General features: G+C 42.8%; 1 protein-coding gene across 1 annotated transcript in view; it reads right to left on the reverse strand.

Moving 5' to 3' along the window:
* The window catches only part of LOC109927081 (interleukin-17 receptor E), a 52,183-nt gene that overhangs the window by 16,350 nt on the left and 14,923 nt on the right, over nt 1-20,910 (reverse strand). The window contains exons 3-8 of the mRNA XM_048606765.1: nt 12,251-12,394; nt 10,077-10,183; nt 7,395-7,518; nt 3,268-3,407; nt 1,990-2,046; nt 193-259 (exon numbers count right to left, since the gene is read on the reverse strand). Of these exons, the coding sequence (XP_048462722.1) occupies nt 193-259; nt 1,990-2,046; nt 3,268-3,407; nt 7,395-7,518; nt 10,077-10,183; nt 12,251-12,394 (639 nt within the window). The remainder of the gene's footprint in view (nt 1-192; nt 260-1,989; nt 2,047-3,267; nt 3,408-7,394; nt 7,519-10,076; nt 10,184-12,250; nt 12,395-20,910) is intronic.

Raw genomic sequence — 20,910 nt, forward strand, 5'->3', positions numbered from 1 at the left:
TGCTATTTTTTATTCCAGTAATCAAACATGTCGACATATATTTAAATCTCTTCCTCACAGAATGACTTTTTTTGGTGTATGCCTTGCTCAGTTTCCTTTCTCCATTCGAAACATTGTCTATGACTAACTTTGTGTTTTTTATTAGTTTAAGCACATCCTCAAAGCATTTGATTATTTTTGCACTATACTCACAGGCTTTCGGGGTATTGGTGAATGGACAAACTGTTGTCCGACTGCTATCAAGCCCAGGGTAAAAGACCTAAAGAAATGAAGCAGGTCAACACTTTACGTTAAGCTTTCTCCACTGATAAAAATACAATAGAACTGGTGATAGAAATTCAGATATGTTCCTTGATAACTCAGCAAACTCATGAAGTGAGCACTCATGGTTTAATAACCCAGCCTTAGCTGAGTTAGCCAACTCGCGGTAGGACCCTTACAAGTGGAAGGTAAGTTAGAGTTAAGGGGAGGCTACATTTATAGTTTCACACTGTCATTCCCATTAATTCCCAATGTGCATTTCACTGGATAGATGTTGAGTGAGTGAACACCAGGGCTCAAAATACAGGGACGCAGGAGGCAAAATTGCCCCTAAAAGCCCTCAAATGTAATCACTGGAATAACCAGAGGCAAGTCATCCCATGGACATGAGAGGCAGAGTCTGAAGGGCATCTCCTCCAATCAGAATCTTGTCACTCTCCAACTCCTCCAATGACATGTTGCCTCTCTCCTGCCCTGGCTGCCCCTCAAGAGACAGAATCCCTGACTGAAGGGACAGAACATGGGTTTGGAGGGGTCATTCTGGCACCAGTCCTGGGAACTGAAGGAGCATTCATCAGGGTCAAAGCTATCTCAGGGCATCCTTCATTCACACTACCAGAGGTGGGTATGCGCTCATTGGGGTTCTGGTCCTCATTTCGGTTCTTCCTCATTTCAGTCAGGAGAGAGTGGGACCCCAATGCAGCCATCTTTTAAGCGGGAGATGCCTAGCAACAAGTGGAGAACAACCCGCCCACCATCTCCAGATACTCATGTTGTTCTGGCTGCCCTCCCAATTTGGGAGATTGGTGGGCTGAGGTGTCACAAGGGTAGTGATTCAGGGCTGGGGGGAGATCTGGGGGAAAAAAAAAACAGCAGGCCAGAAGCCAGCCCGGCTTTGGAGAAGATTTCTGCAAACACCAAAGTTAAAGGTACTACAAACATTCCAGGCACTTTAAAAAAATCCTTCACCTCTGCCAATTGACACTGCAGATTCAGAGATGTTAATATCAGGACATGGGCCAATCTAAGATGGACATTTTTCTTGGGATCAAAATATTAGTACAAATCAACTTACAATGATTCTCGGGTCTGAGAGTTTGAATGTGTCAGCATTAATGCAGGAAAATGGAAATTTTGTGCTAATAAAATTGAGCCAATAATTAAATGACAACTGCAGTATCTGGGGGGTTCACATGAAAGCAGAAGAAATATTTCTTCCTGGCAAAAAAAACACCATGATCAAAAAGGCTGCAGGCATTCAGAGGTTAATGTAAAGCTTTGGAAGTGGTGGTGAATTGTGGTTGGGAGGTGGTAGGCACATAGCTGGCAGTCGGGAGCAGATAGGATGCCCATTACAAACCAGCCTGGTTCTCCTGATCTAACAACATTCATGAAGAATGAGAATAGAAGGAAGGAAACTGCCATCCAATCCTTCCTTCCCCCCTGTGCTTCCTTCAATAATGACATTGCTTGGCCAATTTAAAATGAAAGGCATAAACCCTTGATGTAATCAAGTCCCTGCTCAGTGTGTTTTCATAATCAGGGCATTGCCATCCCACTGCCTCAGATCTTTCTTTATTCAAAACAAACTTGTCTACACAGTAACAAAGGGTCCTGAACTGGAAATTGTCATGAAAAGTAATATGGGGTCTGCACGGTACTAGCTTGGAGATATAATGAAACATCCAAAGAAAAGGCTTAACTGAAGACTTGAAGCATCATCATTACCTGGATGCAGAGGCAAGGAAGCAGGTACTCATAGAAGAGAGAGGACGTGCTGTTAATCTGCAATGATACATATAAAGCATATCAAAAGTTAGAACATATTCTGGACAGTCAAGTTTTTTTTGTTTTTTTTTTATTTAGTTCATGGCTCATCCAGCAACTTATTGCCCCCTCCCATTTGCCCCTTGAACTGTGCAGCTTGCTAGGACCATTTCAGAGGACAGATAAGAGTCAGCCATGTTGCTGCAGTTCTGGAGTCACATGCAGGCCAGACCAGGTAAGGATGACAGATTTCCCTCCCTAAATGGACATTAGTGAACCTGATGAGTTTTTTCCTTAATGACATTTGTCAGCAGTTACATGGTCACCATTAGACTGTTGTTTTTATTCCAAACTTTATCATCTGTCAAGATGGAATTCAAACACACGATCACAGAATATTAGACTGGGGTTTTGGATTACTGTGGCATTTCCCCAGCGAAAAAGAGATTGAAATAATCTGGAGTATAAAATGGCCAGAGGATAAGCTTTAGCTTCAATCTGGTCTAGTAAGTGCACAGATAGACTCCTGCAGTACAACATTTTACCCAAAATGAGACAGGATAACACACAAAGCCTACAGCAGCAAAAGCTATCAATACGCTAAATGTTTGCTTATACGTATCAACGTTACACTGCCAAAGGGATAGACCACAAGTTACACAGGTAGCCAGTTTATGAAAATAACTCACTGATCTTGCAAAATTTCTGCTTCTGTCTGATATTCCTGTTTCTCGCAACACATTTTTTATTCACTCACAGGACATGGTCATTGCTGGCTGTGCCAATACTCATTGCCATCCCTTCAGAAAGTGTTGGCGAGCTGTCTTCTTGAACTGCTGCAGACCGTGTCCATGAAGCACAAAACACCAATAGCTTAAGGAGCCTCACAAAATAAATAAATATTTCTGCCACAGCATCCATGCTCTCAGGATGTCCCAAAGCACTTAACAAACAATGACATACTTATGAAAATGTTGTCACTCCCATCCCACCTTATCTAAGCTGGCCCCTGGAAAGCACTTTATAAAGCTGGTAATAAATGCTGGCCTTGCCAGCAATGCCCACACCCTAGGGGTTGTTGAGATGAGGCTATGTCCCATCACCCATGGCACAGCTGTGCCACCCTAAACGTTGCATTGTCCATCAGGTTTTTATAAGATTATATTAAAAAGATTCTGTGGCAGAAACATTGAAACGCATATTACCTCACAATAGATCTATCTTGTGTCAGCTTCTTACCAGCAGAACGGAGCGATTCTTGAGCTCACGACACACCATGCCCCGCTTATAACACAGCATGGCTTTCAATACACGGCCTGGGGGCACAGTAACTATAATCTGTTTCTTCTTAAGGATAACAGAGTAATTCATCTCTGGACCTACAGAGAGGCAAGGGCATAGTTAAATAATATTTGTATGAACAATATGATATGTATATGGATTTCATTATCTAACTTAAACAATCCATTGTGAATATAACTCTAAGTTTCACAGTGTATCATATTGCTTCCTTAGCTACCCAGATTAAGCTTCTCTTTATATCATTCATGCTATGTGCTCACTGATGCTAAGGCCAGCATTTCTTACCTAACCACCCTTAAGGTGGAAGTGTCAAATCATCTATTTGGACACAACTGAGGGACTAGGAGGGCTCTTGTGATGCAGTGGTAGTATCTCTACCTCTGGGCCAGGAAGCCTGGGTTCAAGTCCCTCCTCAGGTGGTTAATTCACTGCCATATTTCTTCCAAGTTGCCCACCTTGGAGAAGTTCTGCTCTTCAGTCCTACAGGATTTCCATTCAAATCTTTCAGCATGTTCTCCTTCATTGCTTTCTGACTCCCTCCTAGCGATGGTTAAAGTGCTTGCTAAAACTCACTTTCACAGCTCCATCTCCTTCCTCAGTGGCTGTCTCTGCCTTACCCTGCAGCGATTCCAACTGATATTCCAACCTCCATCCTTCAAACCAACCCAGGATTACAGGTACGAAAACAGAAATTGCTGGAAAAGCTCAGCAGGTCTGAACTCAGAATGGACTTCTGAGGAAGGGTCACTGGACCAGAAACGTTAACTCTGATTTCTCTCCACAGATGCAGCCAGACATGCTGAGCTTTTCCAGTAATTTCTGTTTTTGTCTCTAATTTCCAGCGTCCGCAGATTTTTCAGTTTTTACTGAGTGCCAGCTGACCTGGTGCCCAGCTCCATTTCATTCTTTGTACCAGTTGATACTTTAACAAGAAACAATTTTTGCTTCCTTTCTGGTGTTAGGGAGTGCAAGCTCCAAAAATATGAGTACTGATACCCCTCTGGATCCTTTTCTCCCTTCTACTCTATTCCTTCTTCTAATCCCACCCCTTGCCATGTATTCACTGTACCCCCTGACCTTCCCCTCTCTGATGTTGAACGATCTGTGCTCAGCAAAGGACTTTAATCCCTTTGAGCCCCCACCTCTATGAATTTTGGGCACAACACAACATTGAACTCTTTTGTGGTCTTTGCTTGCATAGCTACTTCTTTAGACAGGTATCCTGTCTCTGCCACAGACCCCTGTTTACCCAAATCCAATACTCCCCCTTCACCTGAACCCCACCCTCTGGCCTTTACCTGCACCTAAACTGCCAAAGTGACACAGGCGCCTTAATTTCTGCTCCCCTCACCCATTCTAACCTGTCTCCCTCATTTTCCACCCCACTTAACCCAGCATTCAAAGGATTATCCCTCACTATTTCCACCTCCTCCAGCAGGATATCACCAAACACATGCTCCCCTCCACTGTCAGCATTCCATGGGGACCATTCCCTGTGAGACTATGGTCCACTCTTTCACTGCCTCCTAACACTTGCTCATTTCCCCATGGCACCTTCTTATGCAAAAACAGAAGATGTAAAAATTACCCATTCACCTCATCCTTCTTCGTTGTCTAAAGCTCCCCACATACCTTCCGGGTAAAACAATGTTTCACCTGTACTTCTTTCAATCTAATCTACTGCATTGTAATGTGAGCAACCAATCTCCTCTACTTTAGCAAGACCAAATGCAGACTAGGTGACCACTTAACAGAATATTTCCACTCTGTCCATACTAATGGCCCTGGCCATTCAGTTGCTTGCCATTTCAAGAAAGCATCTGCTCCTCATGTTAACATTTCTAGCCTGGGTTTGCTGAAGCGTTCCAACCAAGCACAAAGCAAGTTGAGGAACAATACCTCATTTTCCGCTCTAAGTGCTTTACAGCCAGTCGAACTCAAATCTTGAATTCCACAACTTCAGAGCACGACATACGTCTTCCATTCTTCTCACAAACCCTTCACTCCAACCCCCTTACCATTTGCCCCCTCCACCCCACCACCAGCCCTGTTTGGTTTCCTTGCAGTGTGGACTTATTTCTGCCCATTTACACCTTCATTTACAGGCTTGTACACCTCCTTCTGTTCCACCACAATTAGTAATCAACCCCTTTGACTTTACATCTGGGCATCCGCACTGTCTGTTTCACTTCCTCCTCTTCCATCTATGTCAACAGCATAAAAACCACTATTTTTCAACCCCTTTCAGTTCTGAAGAAGAGTCATAATTAGACCCAGAAGGTTAAATCTACTCCTGTCTTCCCAGCTGCTGCCAGACCTGCTGAGTTTCTCCAGCATTCTCTGTTTTTATTACATTTCAAAACTGGGTGTCAAAGTAGCATGTTAATCTCAGAAGAAATACCAGAACAATCCAACAGCTCGTGACAGGAGAAGATCTTCGTCACATGAATACTACTAGAAACCAGAATGAGACAGAGGAACAAAACAGCTTTACCGATAAATGTTTAACAAAGGATTCACTTAAGATTGAAAGAATAAAAAAAATGTTGAAAGAAGCAAAAATAAACAGACTAAATAAAAGATCATAACTTCATAAATGGAACCTTCACTGAATAATTAAGATATGATGCAGCATCACATGACTGGAGGAACCTACGCAGTGGGTTGACACCAATATTTCCAAAGCAGGTGGAATTTCAGAAATATTAGGGTCCCTCAGATAATACTTCTCAAAAGAAATCTTCTCCCCCTGGAGAAGATCTCTTATGTACTCAGGATTCTAAGATAAAACTTCACTTTAAATGTTGAAGGATATTCTGTTCCTGGATATTGTTAGATATTTTACCTTAATAATGCCCAGATGGTTTTAGGTATTCCTGAATAGTTAGAAATAAAAATCAAACTGGATTCTGCTAGATTTGGTGTTAGATCTTTTGATAGTTTTTGCCACAGCAGCGTACTTATCCATTTCAAGTGTATTATTTGTTCATTTTTGTTAATAGAATTGTAAAGTTAGTAAATTGTCTCATTTAAGTTTCTTTTTCTGTTACAACTGAAACAAACCCTTATCTCTAACTAAGGCCATAAGAAACAGCACCAGAATTAGGCAAATTGGCCCATTGTGTCTGCTCTGCCATTCGATCATGGTTGATGGGTTTCTCAACCTCATTCTCTTGCCTTTTCCCCATAACCCTTGATTCCAATTACTAAATTAAGAAACAATCTATCTCAGTCTTAAATACACTCAATGAGCTATGACTTGGCCTCTGCAGCAAGGAGTTCCACAGATTCTACACCCTCTGGCTAAAGAAAATCCTCCTCATCCCAATTCTAAAGGGGGAATTCAAGAGTCAGCCACATTGCTGTGTGCCTGGACTTGCAATGTAGGCCTTCCCCTTTAGGACTCCTTCCTCTTTAACAACAATCAACAATGGTTTCATGGTCACTGTTATGAAGACCAACTTTTAACTCCAGATTTATTAATCACATTTAAATTCCACCAGATACTGTGGTGGGATTGAAACCTATGTCCACAGCATATTAACAGAACCTCTGGTTATGAGTCCACTGGCATTACCACTACACTGTGGTTCCCACGTTATGGGCAAAGCTACTCATTTAGACTCAGAGGCACTTTGAGGAATAGGTTTTTCTTCAATCCTGCTGACATTTAGGGGAATGGGGCAGAAATAGAACTACCTTCTCCAGGGTATAGCATCCATCTGCCAGCTTGTGTCTTGCTGCAGGCCCCTTCTCACAAGCAAGTAATAGAGTTTTCCCATGCTGTACAATAAATACCTTCCTCCCCGCCTAACACTGCAGAGGCATCTTGGTGCCAATTCACTTGGTGTTGCAAGTAGCCGCCCCACAGTTTAAAAAAAATCCTGCGGGTTAGAGGCCAAACAGGTCAATAAAGGACCAACACCTATCGAAGTAACAAATCAGTAGCACAAGTGTGAGAGTCACTGAAACAGATCACCATAAATCTGAAGACATAGGCTACAATGTGAAGGTGACTGTTATCATTGTCTCCTGACTATGCAGCATTGAGTTATGATTCATACCAGTTTTGTAATCTTCCACGTTGTATTCTTCAGTTAACTGGAGTCCATAATCTGGGATTGTCTTAACTCTAACTTCCACTTTAGATCCAGCATCTGATTCAAAGCATTCATATATGAAGTTAGCCTGTACATAATTAAAAGAAAAGCATCTCTTTTGAATGTGTTCGGATGTAGATTAAAAGCAGATGACAGTGTGTCTCAAGAAGGATATTCAGCTCCTTCCTGTGTAAACAGTGCTGTTGTTCAGGCTGAGTTACAAATGACAGTATAACACAGATACAGAGAGATCTACAGGAGGGTATGACATGAACTGTTAGGCCTGAATTGTGCTTACTTGTGAGCCTCTGTTATTTCCCCGTGTTCAGAGGAACCATACCTTCATCGGATTGCTACTTGTGATTGGCAGTGCTACTGCTGCTGGGCCTACATTACTTACTGAGAATCCCCAAAATGCTGCTGTTAAAGATGTTTGGCCAGAGGTGAGCATCCCAGCAAAGATGCTGGGCTGTCCATTTTTCATCCTTGTTTTCAGATCCCTCTGTGACCTTGGCCCCTACCTATCCCTAATCAAATTCAGTTTCATGACCCTCAGAGATCTCTGCATATCCAAAATTCGGGCCTCAAGCATTCCTGATTTTAATCACTTCACTATTGATGTCTGTGCCTTCATTGCTCAGGCCCCAAGCATTGGAATTCCATCCCTATACCTCTTTACTCAACTTCTCTCTTTTAAGATGCTCATTAAAAGTTTCAAAGAGTATGTCAAGTCCCAACCAAGGCCCTATAAAAACAAAAGCACAATTTGGAATGTTGTAGCCTCACCAATCCCTTCTATCATAGCCCTTGTAAATGGTAGACAGAGCTCACAAGGCCATACAATGTCAGGCATAAGGATGGGGCCCAGCAAATCCATGTCCTGACTGGAGTTTATGGCTGCCAGGCAATATCGGGGAATCCTCATGGGACTCTCAAAAGTAAAAGTCATTACGTTCCCCTCTCAGTTTTGAGACCTTGGGCCAACAGGATTTAGAAACCCCAATACAGGCCTGTATCAGCATGTGATGGAGTACAAATGGTTTAGAAACTTAATTAAATGCAATTTCACAGGGAAAAACTAGTATTCAGATTCCGGAGACAAAGCCACTTCCTAATTTAGAATATGTGTCCATATACATAAGGGAATACTGAGATTTTTTTTGTCTCTTATTTTAATTGAACAGTTGTTTCATAATTTCAGTGCATGGATAGTTTAGGATTCAGGTTCCTGCAACAGACTTTATTCAATAAAAGTTGCAGGTTTTAGACAGTGATAATTCAAATTTATGCACTGCCACATGACAGTTTCTTTCTGCTTCAGTGGGAGGATTGGTGTGGAGATGCCAGTGTTGGACTGAGGAGGGGGAGCAAAGTCTGAAGTCACACGACGAAAGATTACAGTCCAACAGGTTTATTTGAAATCACAAGCTCTCAGAGTGCTGCTCCTTTGTCACGTGAAGTGAAAGCTTATGATTTCAAATAAACCTGTTGGACTGTAATCTGGTGTCATGTGATTTCTGACTCAGAGGGAGGAGAGAGAGAGACAGTGAGAGCGAGAGCGAGAGACAATAGACAAAACCACATTGACATGAAACAGTTTTAGGCAATTGCAGTGGCAAGACATGGAAGCAAAATAAGGAAAACATTGTAAGATGTCTACAAAGGGCGCTCTTAGTTTTAAGTGTTGCAGTATTTTTATTGTCTTCCACAATTGAGTTAGATGAAAGAATGTTTGCTGATCTGAACTGTACTACCTGAAAGGATGGTGGGAGAAGATTTAATTCTAACTTTTAAAATGGAAAATACCTGGAGGGTTTAATAGGAAAAAAAGCAACATAGTGGGACTATCAGAGATAGTAGGAACTGCTGACGCTGGAGAATCTGAGATAACAAGGTGTGGAGCTGGATGAACACAGCAGGCCAAGCAGCATCAGAGGAGCAGGAAATCTGACGTTTCGGGTCGAGACCCTTCTTGAGAAAAACTAGTGGGACTAACAGGTAGTTCTTTCAAAAGAGGTAGTACCAACATTACAGGCCAAATAGCCTTCTTCTGTGCTACAAAATTCCTGGCCCTACATACCTTTCACAACCCGCTTCTTTTAGCTTTTTGTAAATGCAATTTGCTTGATATTTTGAACAGGAGAGAAAAGAAGTGTCTGATGCGATTCTCCATCACCAAAGACTGCACTGAGATCTTCCTCAGACAAAAGATATTCCAAATCATTAAAAGCAGTGACCAACCTGAGGGTTTCCTGAGTGTAGTACTGAATAATTACTTCTCAAGCTCAGGATAGTGAATGGGAATTAGAACTCGCCATTGAAAGTTTTGTAAGATAAAGTCAAAATAATCTAGAGTAGTAACATTACAAAATACCCAAAAGAAGAATCAACCTGGTACAGGAATCTTTTGGCATGATCTGTTTTAATGTTCATTTTCAATTAAGTTTGAAAGGAATAGACGGTCCTGGTTAAAGATAAACAGGCCAACAGCAGAAGCTGAGGACAAGTTGAGACAAAATGTGTTCATGGGTTGAGATGAAGTGAAGTGAGAGGAGGCTTGGGCTGGGCAAAAAAAACACCAGTCATTGGGCTAAGTAGCTATTTCTGTCTGTAAATTCCATATAATAAATAAAGAAGAGGACTCACTGTGTTAAGGGGTGGCATGTGGTTTCTCCAGCGGACTTGAATCTCACTGTTTCTGTTGCTTTTATATTCAAAGAAGTGAATTTGCACTCCATCAATTATCACCGGCACTGAAGGAGAGATAAAAATTAAAGTAGGGCAAGGAATAAGTCCTTATGCCAATGCCCACACACCAGGTCTTGTTATCACATTGTCTGTTATTACATACTACCCATTGTTAGCCACTAAAAGTCCCCATTAGTAGCTATTCATTCTCCTCGGCTGATCATTATCCACTCCTTTGTCTATTCAACAATTCTTCTCTCTCTTTGGCAACACGGTCGCTCAGTGGTTAGCACTGCTGCCTCACAGCGCCAGGGACCGGGGTTTGATTCCACCTTCAGGTGGAGTTTACACATTCTCCCAGTGTCTGCGTGGGTTTCCTCCAGGTGCTCCGGTTTCCTCCCACAGTCCAAAGATGTGCAGGCTAGGTGGATTGGCCATGCTAAATTGCCTGCAGTGCCCAGGGGTGTGCAAGTTAGTTGGAGTAGCCGGGGAAATATAGGGTTACAGAGAAAGGGTAGAGGGATAGATCTGGGAAGGGTGGTGTGGACTTGTTGGGCTGAATGGCCTGTTTCCACACCGTAGGGATTCTATGATTCTATCTCCACCTACCGTTTACTCCTCATCCCCTCCCCCCACCCTACCTTCTGCATTAAATGCAACGTTTTCCTCGCTACCAGCAGTCTGAGGAAGGGTCACTGGACCTGAAATGTTAACTCGCATCTCTCTCCACAGATGCTGCCAGACTTGCTGAGCTTTTCCAGCAATTTCTGCTTTTAATTCATTCATAGAATCCCTATGGTGTGGAAACAGGCCATTTGGCCCAACAAGTCCACACCACCCTTCTGATGAGCATCCCACCCAGACCCATTCCCCTACCCCTGCATTTCCCATGTCTAACCCACTTAACCTGAACATCCCTGAACACTACAGGCAATTTAGCATGGCCAGTCTTTGGACTGTGGGAGGAAACCAGAGCACCCGGAGGAAACTCACGCAGTCACAGGGGGAATGTGCAAACTCCACCTGAGGGTGGAATCGAACCCGGGACCCTGGTGCTGTGAGGTAGCAGTGCTAACCACCGAACCACCGTGCTGCCCAATTGTTTATGACTTCCAGCATCCACAGTTCTTTTGGTTTTTAAGACATCAGTTCTACATCCAGTAGAAGGAAATTGATCAGAGTTGCAATAGTAAAGGTCACAACCAACAGGATTAACCTTCACATTGTTTATAATAAATGATTTATTCTGTTTTATTAGACTACTGAATTCTAGCCAGATCTAAACTCTGGAGTTAAAAACCTGGATTGGAAACAGTGAGAATAATTATTCCATGTAAATCCCCGAACAAGCCTCATGGCAAAATTTCACCTGCTTCATAGCTGGGAAACTTGTTCAATTCACACTCAAATTTCAAATGCTCCGGGCTGATTGTGACCCTAGCTACCTGGTGGAACCTTGCTGTGTAGTCAGCTAAAATCAACCAGGCTATTCAGCCAAACTGGAGCTGCTCAGAGCTGACCTTCTGGCATTTTAACTTGCACAACAGAGCAGACAGCAAGGACACCCACCCAGAGCAATAGGGTCCTCTTTCGCAAAACCTTGTTTGGGTCTCAACGATGTCAACTATAACCCACATTTAACAGTGGGGCCTTAACAGGAACACAGCAGTGGGCTTCCCTCCGGACAACCAGGGGTTAAGAAATCATGGTCAGAAGAAGCCCCAATGGTTAAGCTAATTTCTTTTATTGAAACATTCCTCCCCTTATGCCTGGTCCCAAATGGAAATCCTAGGCATTCCTGATTTTAGGGATATTCCCCACCCCACCCAATAGGTGGAGTTTCTACCTTGTCTGTTGCAAATAGTCTTGGAGTAAAAGATTGGACTGACAGTGATGTATATTTCAGCTATGACCTTGGGCGGAGGTATTGTTCCAGCTGCTTTACAGGAGGCGCCCACATCTCACTGTTCAAATAGGCTCTTCCCCTAATTTCTGAGTTCTGTTTCTCATGTGGATCCCATAGAAGGAGATTTGAATATTCCAGGCAATCAACTTTCAACAGCATCATAGGCAACTGCGGTCTAAATCCCAGACACACCAGAGGATAAACTCCAATCGACATCCAGTCCTACCTGAGTTGTTCATCCTGACGTACACTCGGACACAAGGGACGCATCCAGACAACGGACAGAATGAGATGGTGGACATTTGAAGGCTGGACAGGTGCAGGCTGAATCCATCAGGTGTTTCCACTTGCTCCTGGTGTGTAGAAGCCTCTGTGAGAAACATTAATGAATAAATTTTAGAGAGCAAAAGAGAGAGAAAGGTCAGAGGATCACCAATGGGAAACTCCAGGCTTTGTTTCGCTCGGAGTGACAGGGCCAAAGAAGTCAACAATTGTATGTCCAAAGCACATTAAACATTACTTCAGAAGTGTGTTCCAAATATAATTCTATCACAAACTCTAGATTTTAAAAAAAAATTCATGTGTTCTGGTCATTTGTTGTTTATACTTAATTGCCCTTGAATGGAGTGGCTTGCTCAGCCATTTTGGAGGATAGTGAAGGGTCAACAGCATGGTTTTGGCTCTTAAGTCACATGTAGGCCAAACCAAGAAAGGGCAGTAGATTTTATTGCCTAAGGGACATTGTACAACTTGTCTGGTTCACCAATTAGCAATAGCTGGCATGGTCACCATTACAGAGTTGAGCTTTATAATCCAGACCGATTAACCGAACTTAAATTCCACCATCTGCTGGGATAGGATGTCCCCAGAGCATTCTCAGAGAATGTTGCACTGCTGGAGGTGTTGCCTCTCAGATGAAAGATCCCAAGGCACTTTATCAAAGAGCAGCTGTGTGTCCTGGTCAATACTTATCTCTCAATCTATATCTTTAGAATAGATTATCCTATCATGATCACATTGTTGTTTGTCAGAGCTTGCTTTGTGCAAATTGCCTGCCATTTCCCCTACATTACAACACTACTGCTTGTAAAATGCTTTGAAAGTACACTGATTGTATAAAGCACTCCAGGGCTATCCCCTTATTTTGACCACACACAGTTCAACAGCCTGTCATTGGTGACCACACAACAAGATCCTGATCAATTTTTCTCTTTTTCTGTATGATTTGCACCTCTGTCATGACATTAACATAGAGGGATAAGCTCATGAGTCAACATGTAGTCTTTGTTCCTGCCCTTATGTCTTCTATTTGAGACAACCCACACAGTCATCTTCAGAATTTAATGTCCCAAATGTAAAACAATAAATATTTAGAGAATAAAAAGGACAAATCCTATTCAGACTGACGCGCTGCAGTTTATTGAAGCACATGATCTGAATTATTGCTGTCAAATATCATAGCTAACCATAGCAAGAAAAGAAAATTTGACTTTGAAGAACTTGAAACCAAATATAAGCCATTGAAGGAACGTGATGAAGGAACAGCACGCAAATGACAATCAAGCTGAATTCACAGTCAAATTTAAAACTGAAGTGGTTGGATGAAAACTACCGAAAAAATTTAAAAGGAGGAGCGTAGAAAAAGGTATGTGAACACCGGAAAGATACAACTCACAACAAAATCCAGGATTGAAGATGGAGCTTTTTAGTCGGTTTAGCAATGCAGTTAAAACTGAGCCAGACATAGCATTACCATAAGATGCTTGCGGAGAAAGCTGAAATTGGATGTCCCCAACTTTACTCCTTGCAATGCCTGTTGTTTGTAGTTTAAAATCGAGACCGAACCTTGTCTACAACTGGGTTTAATGGAGAAGATTCAATTGCAGACACTTCAGACGTGAATTGACTGGCATAAGCACCTTCGTAGAACCGACTGAAGAAAATAATCCCACAGATATCTTTAAATGAAGACAAAATGGCCTTCCTCTACAAAGACACACCAGATAAAACTTACCGCACCAAGGACCATGCTTCAGTCAATGGTAAGCAACAAAAAGAAAGATCGGGGCCACATCTTGATACCGCAAACATGTCCGAAATACATGGCTTCTTACTCATCGGCAAATTCAAAAAGCCAAGGTGCTCAAACCACGCCAACCTTCACCAGTCAGCAATGAAGCAAACCGAATGGCCTGAATGGCACCATTACTTCATGAGTTCAGCAACCGGATCACCACATACAATTCCAGAAACGCAGGACCCTCTTATTCACGGATCATTGCTCAGCCCCTCTTCACGTCCAAACAAGATGATTGTACCTTTTTCCTCTCTTACCCAATTCAACTTCAATTACTCAGACAATGGACCAAGAAATTTAGAAAAAGCTTTTAATTGCAAGATGCTTATCCTTAAGGAAATCACCTGCCTGGAAACTGTTGGAAATGCAGACTTACTTCAAGCCATGAACATCCTGAAGAAAGCCTGAGATGTGTGAATTGTTTCATGCCTGCAATTCTTTTCAGTGGATTTTCACCATGTGACGTCATGGGAGATGATGCTGGTGCCGCACTTTTCCCAAAATTAGGATTAGATGAAAAGGAAGACAATCTGAGGGCCACAGCTGCTGATGATGATGATGCTACTGAAGTTTGTGTTGCACCAACAGACGATGATCAGCATTCCTGGTAATTTCTTCTTGTTGTGTATGCACCTCCAAGGTCCCTGCATGGCGATGACTTCCAGAATCAGAAGTCAATACAGCAAAATATGTTGACATGCCATGCACGCACAGGCACACTCAAAGCAACTGTACACCTGCACATCTTAGAGGCAACATGGATGACGATACCACTGTGGAAGCAGTTACAAAGGCAAAAGCTCCAGGAGGGCCAGCTGAGGAGGTTGAGACGCAGACAGAAGGTGAACTTTCATGTTACCAGTGCTCAACAAGTTAGACTATTTTCATGTGCGATGGTAATAACCTCCCAATGCTTCACTTCTCTAGCTTCCACCCTAATCATGTTAAAGAAGCCAGCCCCTACAGACAAGCCCTGCAAATACGCAAGATCTGCTCAGATGAGGAGGAACATGATGAACACCTACAGACGCTGAAGGACGCCCTCATAAGAAAGGGATATGCCACTCAACTCATTGATCGCCAGTTCCGACACGCCACAGGGAAAAACCGCAATGACCTCCTCAGAAGACAGACACAGGAAACAACGAATAGAGTACCCATTGTCATCCAGTACTTCCCCGGAGCAGAGAAACTATGGCATGTACTTCGCAGCCTTCCGCATGTCATCGATGATGACAAACATCTCACAAACGCCATCCTAATACCTCCAACACCTGGCTTCCAACAGCCGCCTAATCTCAAACAGACCATCGTTCACAGCACACTACTCAGCCATCAGGAGAACAGCAACCATGACACCACACAACCCTGACATAGCAACATCTGTAAGACGTGTCAGATCATCAACACGGACACTACCATCACACCTGAGAGTACCACCCACCATGTACACAGTGCGTACTCATGTGACTCAGCCAACATTGTCTACCTCATATGCTGCAGAAAAGGATGGCCCGAGGCATGGTATATTGGCAAGAACGTGCAGGCGCCAAGGCAGTGGATGAATGGACACCGCACAACAATCGCCAGATCGGAATGTTCCCTTCCAGTCGGGGAACATTTCAGCAGTCAAAGACATTCAGCCTCCGGTCTTCACTTAAGTGCCCTCCAAGGCAGCCTTCAAGATACACGACAATGCAGAACTGCCGAGCAGAAACTGATAGCCAAGTTCCGTGCTCACCAGGGCGGCCCCAACCGTGATCTTGCATTCATGCCATGCTACATGTAACGCCGCCATACTGTTCTGTGATGGCAAAATCTTCCTTACTGTTCTGTTTTGACATCATTACCTTGATTCCTTGTTATGATCTCTCTACCTTAATTAGTTTGTACAGTTTTGAATTACTTGTTACCTTCGTTAGACCCACGTGACTCTGATGCCTATCATGTTATTCCAGCCATTTGGTTTATTTCTAGCACCATCTTATTTTTGGTTATTTGTAAATATCTTTCTGCCTTAATTAATCGGTTCATAGGTCATCCCTTCGCTGGTTATTCAGCTGTTAAAACTTTCCTCACACTACTTGTACTTATCTGTTGACATTGTTAATTACCTGGAATTAACTTGCCATTATCTTTCCGCCTACACATTCTGTGCCTGTGCGCTTCCCTCCACTTCACCTGATGAAGGAGCAGTGCTAAGAAAGCTTGTGATTTCAAGTAAGCCTGTTGGGCTATAACCTGGTGTTGTGCGACTTCCAACTATTTTCAACAGATTACAAATATAAACGAGAAAGTGTTCGAGTCACTGGCCCAGCTTTCCAGACTTGTAGAGAAGGATCAAGTGTCAAAGATGAAGTATCTATCTTTAAAAACTATTTTAAAAACTAACTGATGATTCACTATGGATGCCAATCTTTTAAGACTATATATTCTATTACCCATATTTTGATTCTGGGTAGTTCTACAAATTTAAACAAGTTTTAGGATTTTGCAATTCACATTTCTTTTTAACTTGGCAATCAGTGGATATAAAAAATGATAAGACAATTATCACACAACACACAATATATGTGACTACATACAAATAAATAAAGCCACATTGGCATTACTGGTTTCAAAATGGAGGATAACAAAAGTTCACAGGGCCTAGAGATTTTGACCGCTTTGTGGAGCACCTACGCTCGGTTCGTGACAAACGACAACACCTCCCAGTTGTGAACCAATTCAACTCCCCCTCCCACTCCTTGGATGACATGTCCATCCTGGGCCTCCTCCAGTGCCACAACGATGCCACCCGAAGGCTGGAGGAACAGCACCTCACATTCCACTTGGGAACCCTGCAGCCCAATGGTCTCAATGTGGACTTCACAAGCTTCAAAATCTCCTCACCCCCAACCTCATCCCAAAACCAGCCCAGCTCGTCCCCACTTTCTTGGCCTGTCCGTCTTTTCTCCCACCTATCCGCCCCTCCCTCCTCACTGACCAATCCCCATCCCAACTCCCTAACTACACTCACCTTTACTGGCTCCATCCCCGCCTCCTTGACCTGTCCATCTTCTCTCCACCTATCTGCTCCTCTATCCACCTTCTATCATCGCCTCCCCCTCTCTCTATTTATTTCAGAGTCCCCTTCCCCTCCCCCATTTCTGAAGAAGGGTCCAGACCTGAAACGTCAGCTTTCCTGCTCCTCTGATGCTGCCTGGCCTGCTGTGTTCCTCCAGCTCTACACCTTGTTATCTCTGACTCCAGTATCGGCAGTTCTACTATCTCTTTTGAAATACATGATGCGTATATAATTGTATAAACTTTTTTCTTAAGGATTCTCAGTTAAAAGTAATTTAAGAACACCATTGAAAGAAACTTAAGGGGAAAAAAATGCTCCACAGAAAACAATGAGCTGTCAGAATTGTCAAAACCAACAACATTGTTTCCCAGTGAAATAGTATTATGTAGTTGTGAAATTAAGAGTTGGTCATGAACATATCTTTACCTTTATTGACCATGAGAGGGCGACCGCAACCAACTATTTCAAATATTTTCTATCAAGCTGTCAAGACCATAAGAAATAGGGACAGTATTAGGCCATTCAGCCCCTCCTGCTCTGCCATTCAACAGGAGTGATCCGACATAACTTACATCCACTTTCCTGCCCTTTCCCTATCACACTTGATTCCCCTACTGACCGAGATAAGACCATAAGAAGTAGGAATATACCATTCGGCCCCTTGAGCCTATTCAATTAGAATGCTATAGCAACTGAAGTGACAGCTTCCTGCAGGACACAAAATGTATGTGTTCAGAGATGTTACTACACAACTCTGGACCAGGTGGGACTTGAACCCAGGGCAGACTGCCTCAAAAGCCCTCTTAAAGCTTACTACATCTGGTATTTCCAAGCAGTCTCCTATCCAAGTACTAACCAGGCCTGAGTCTGTGTAGCTTCTGTAATCAGGTGTTTTGAGACTAGCATGGCCATAGGTATCAACCATTTTTGAGGCCGAATCAAGCAGAGAGAGGAGACTACCACAAAAATGCAGGGAAAATATCCATAGCAGAACTCCTAATTGTGTAATGTGATACATCAATATATTATTCCAAAAAAAAAGAAAAGATATTTACTATCTCTTATAACCCGTAGGACACAGAGATCCATGACAGAAACATATGCATCAAAATTTACAGAAGGTAACTGGCCTTCAGAACTAATTCAGAGAACCAGGCAAAAAAACTAAACTTCAGGGATATCAGACACAAGCCATGAAAGTAACTGTCTGCATTTACATTATTTTCATTTTCAATTATCCGATAGATTATTTTTTAAAATAAAAAGCAGAAGCTACCATTTCAGGTTTGGAGACTAGTGGAAGTCACGATTGACATGGCTTCTATGAAAATAAGAGGAAAGTGAGCCTAACAGAGAAGTTCATTCAAAATACAGCTCATAGAACACACGGGGATTAATTCGAGTCCCCACCGATTTCCAAACTTGACAGGGAGGAGAAAGTGCTCCTCTCAATTATGACAGATGATCAAGCTTCCACCATAAATGCACAAATGAAATACTTTAGATTTCTATAGTACCTTTCATGATCTCTAGGCTTCCTAAAAACTTTCCAACCAATGACATTCTTTTGAATTGTAGTCACTTTGGTAACTCAGCAGCCAGTGTATGCACGGCAAGCTCTCAAAAGCAGCAGAGAGCTAATGGCTAGAGATTTCATTTTTATTATTTTCGACTCAACCTGTTCAGAGCTGTTATTATTTGGCTCTGGAGCAGGTGGGTTTTGAAACCCGGGCCTCACTGCTGCAGGTGCAGACGGAATTAACATAAGAAAGTCATACCTGACAATCTAATTGGCAGCTTTGCAGCCATCAGCACTAACCCGAACAAGACAATGGACTGAGTCCAGTGGGAATTATCCACATGATTTTGAATCACACATCAAATCGTTCAGAAATCATAATGAATGAGAAGTGATTGCGAGTGCAGCAATCTGCTACTCACTCACCAGCTTCGATTTTGCAGAAACATCTGTCAATTTGAGATCCTCTCTAATCACAGGCAATTCTCTGCTCGAATGTGGCAACAGCCTGAATCACTTTGACAGCCTTTGATCAAGTACAATAGCCTGGCCTGACTACAGTTAACTCTTTGTTACATGTCCAGCAGGAGGGAGATTCCTAGAACCATAGAATACCATAGAATTCCGGAACAAAAGCAAAGTTGCTGGAAAAGCTCAGCAGGTCTGGCAGCATCTAAGAAGGAAAAAATAGAGTTAATGTTTCGGGTCCGGTGACCTTTCCTCAGAACTGTGTTTTTCCCTTCACAGATGCTGCCAGACCCGCTGGGCTTTTCCAGCAACTTTATTTTTGTTCCAGATTCACAGTATCCACAATTCTTTCAGTTTTTACCATAGAATTCCCATTGATTCCACACCAACCCTCTGAAGAGCATCCCACACTCGACCCTATCCCTGTAACCTTGCATTTCTTACAGCTAATCCATCTAACCTGCACATCCCTAGACACTATGGGTAATTTAGCATGACCAGTCCACATAACCTGCACATCTTTGGACTGTGGCAGGAAAACAGAGGACCCGGAGGAAACCCGCATAGGTGCAAACTCCATACACACTGTTGTCCAAGGCTGGAATCGAACCCAGGTGCCTGGTGCCATGGGGCAGCAGTGCTAACCACTGAGCCACTGTGCCACCCCAGGATTCCTCATAGAACACAACACCCCACTTTGCATCTGGCTTCCATTCTGACACTTCCCTCAGTGCATGCAGAAGTCCATGTGTCAGCTGATCAGCTGGTACAGAACCTCCCAGCAGGATGTGGGTAGGATGCCAACTGGATAGGAACTTGGAGGTACCTAGTGCCAATTTCTTGCTTTTGCACATATATCCCAGCATATCATTTCTATCCAAATAATCGTTCAATGCCCTCAAATACCTCCCTGGAACCTACCTCCACCATATTTACATTGGTAAAGCTATGTATGCTATCCAGCATGAATCTGCAAATGAACCAAATTAAACGCAACAGTTTCCATAAATTATTAACCCCGAAATATTTTATTAACAGAGAATATCAAAACATTAACCAACAATATCAACCAACCAACCATCATCAACCAACACTTCTGAAGAAGGGTCTAGACCAGAAACGTCAGTTTTCCTGCTCGGCCTGCTGTGTTCATCCAGCTGTACACCTTGTTATCTCATTAACCAACAATATACTATTTCATCAAGTTACACTTGTGTGTAACTTTAGGAATCGTGTAGAGTTAATTGTCAACAGACCACTTAACCATAGTGTCCTATCAAGCTGCATAATAAGGGAAGTAGAGAGAGCTTTCAACTAAACAAGAGGGCATGAGGGCTCATGCTTCGGTAAAAGTAATAAATCAAGGGATAAAGCTAGGGCAGGACTGCAAAATACTAATGTGGAAAATGAAGATCAGAGAAGGGACAGAGAGGAATATAAACTAAAGTTGCACCAGCAGTCAAGACTAGAACTACGAAGGTAAGGAAAGACAAAACAGACATAGCTGCAGAATGACAAGGATGGGTTCCAAATATTGAGGATTACAAAATATTCAAGAAGAATACAAAGCTAGGTAAAGGTAGAGTGGTAGCACAATTAATCAAAGATGGTATTGGTGAAATAGTTAGAGATCACCTTGGTTCAAGAAATCAGGTTGTAGAATCACAGTGTGGAGCTGGAGGAGACAGCAGGCCAGGCAGCATCAGAGGAGCAGGAGCATTTCTGAAGAAGGGTCCCGACCCCAAACGTCAGCTT

This window comes from Rhincodon typus, chromosome 16, assembly GCF_021869965.1.
Source record: "Rhincodon typus isolate 14 chromosome 16, sRhiTyp1.1, whole genome shotgun sequence".
Taxonomy (NCBI): domain Eukaryota; kingdom Metazoa; phylum Chordata; class Chondrichthyes; order Orectolobiformes; family Rhincodontidae; genus Rhincodon; species Rhincodon typus.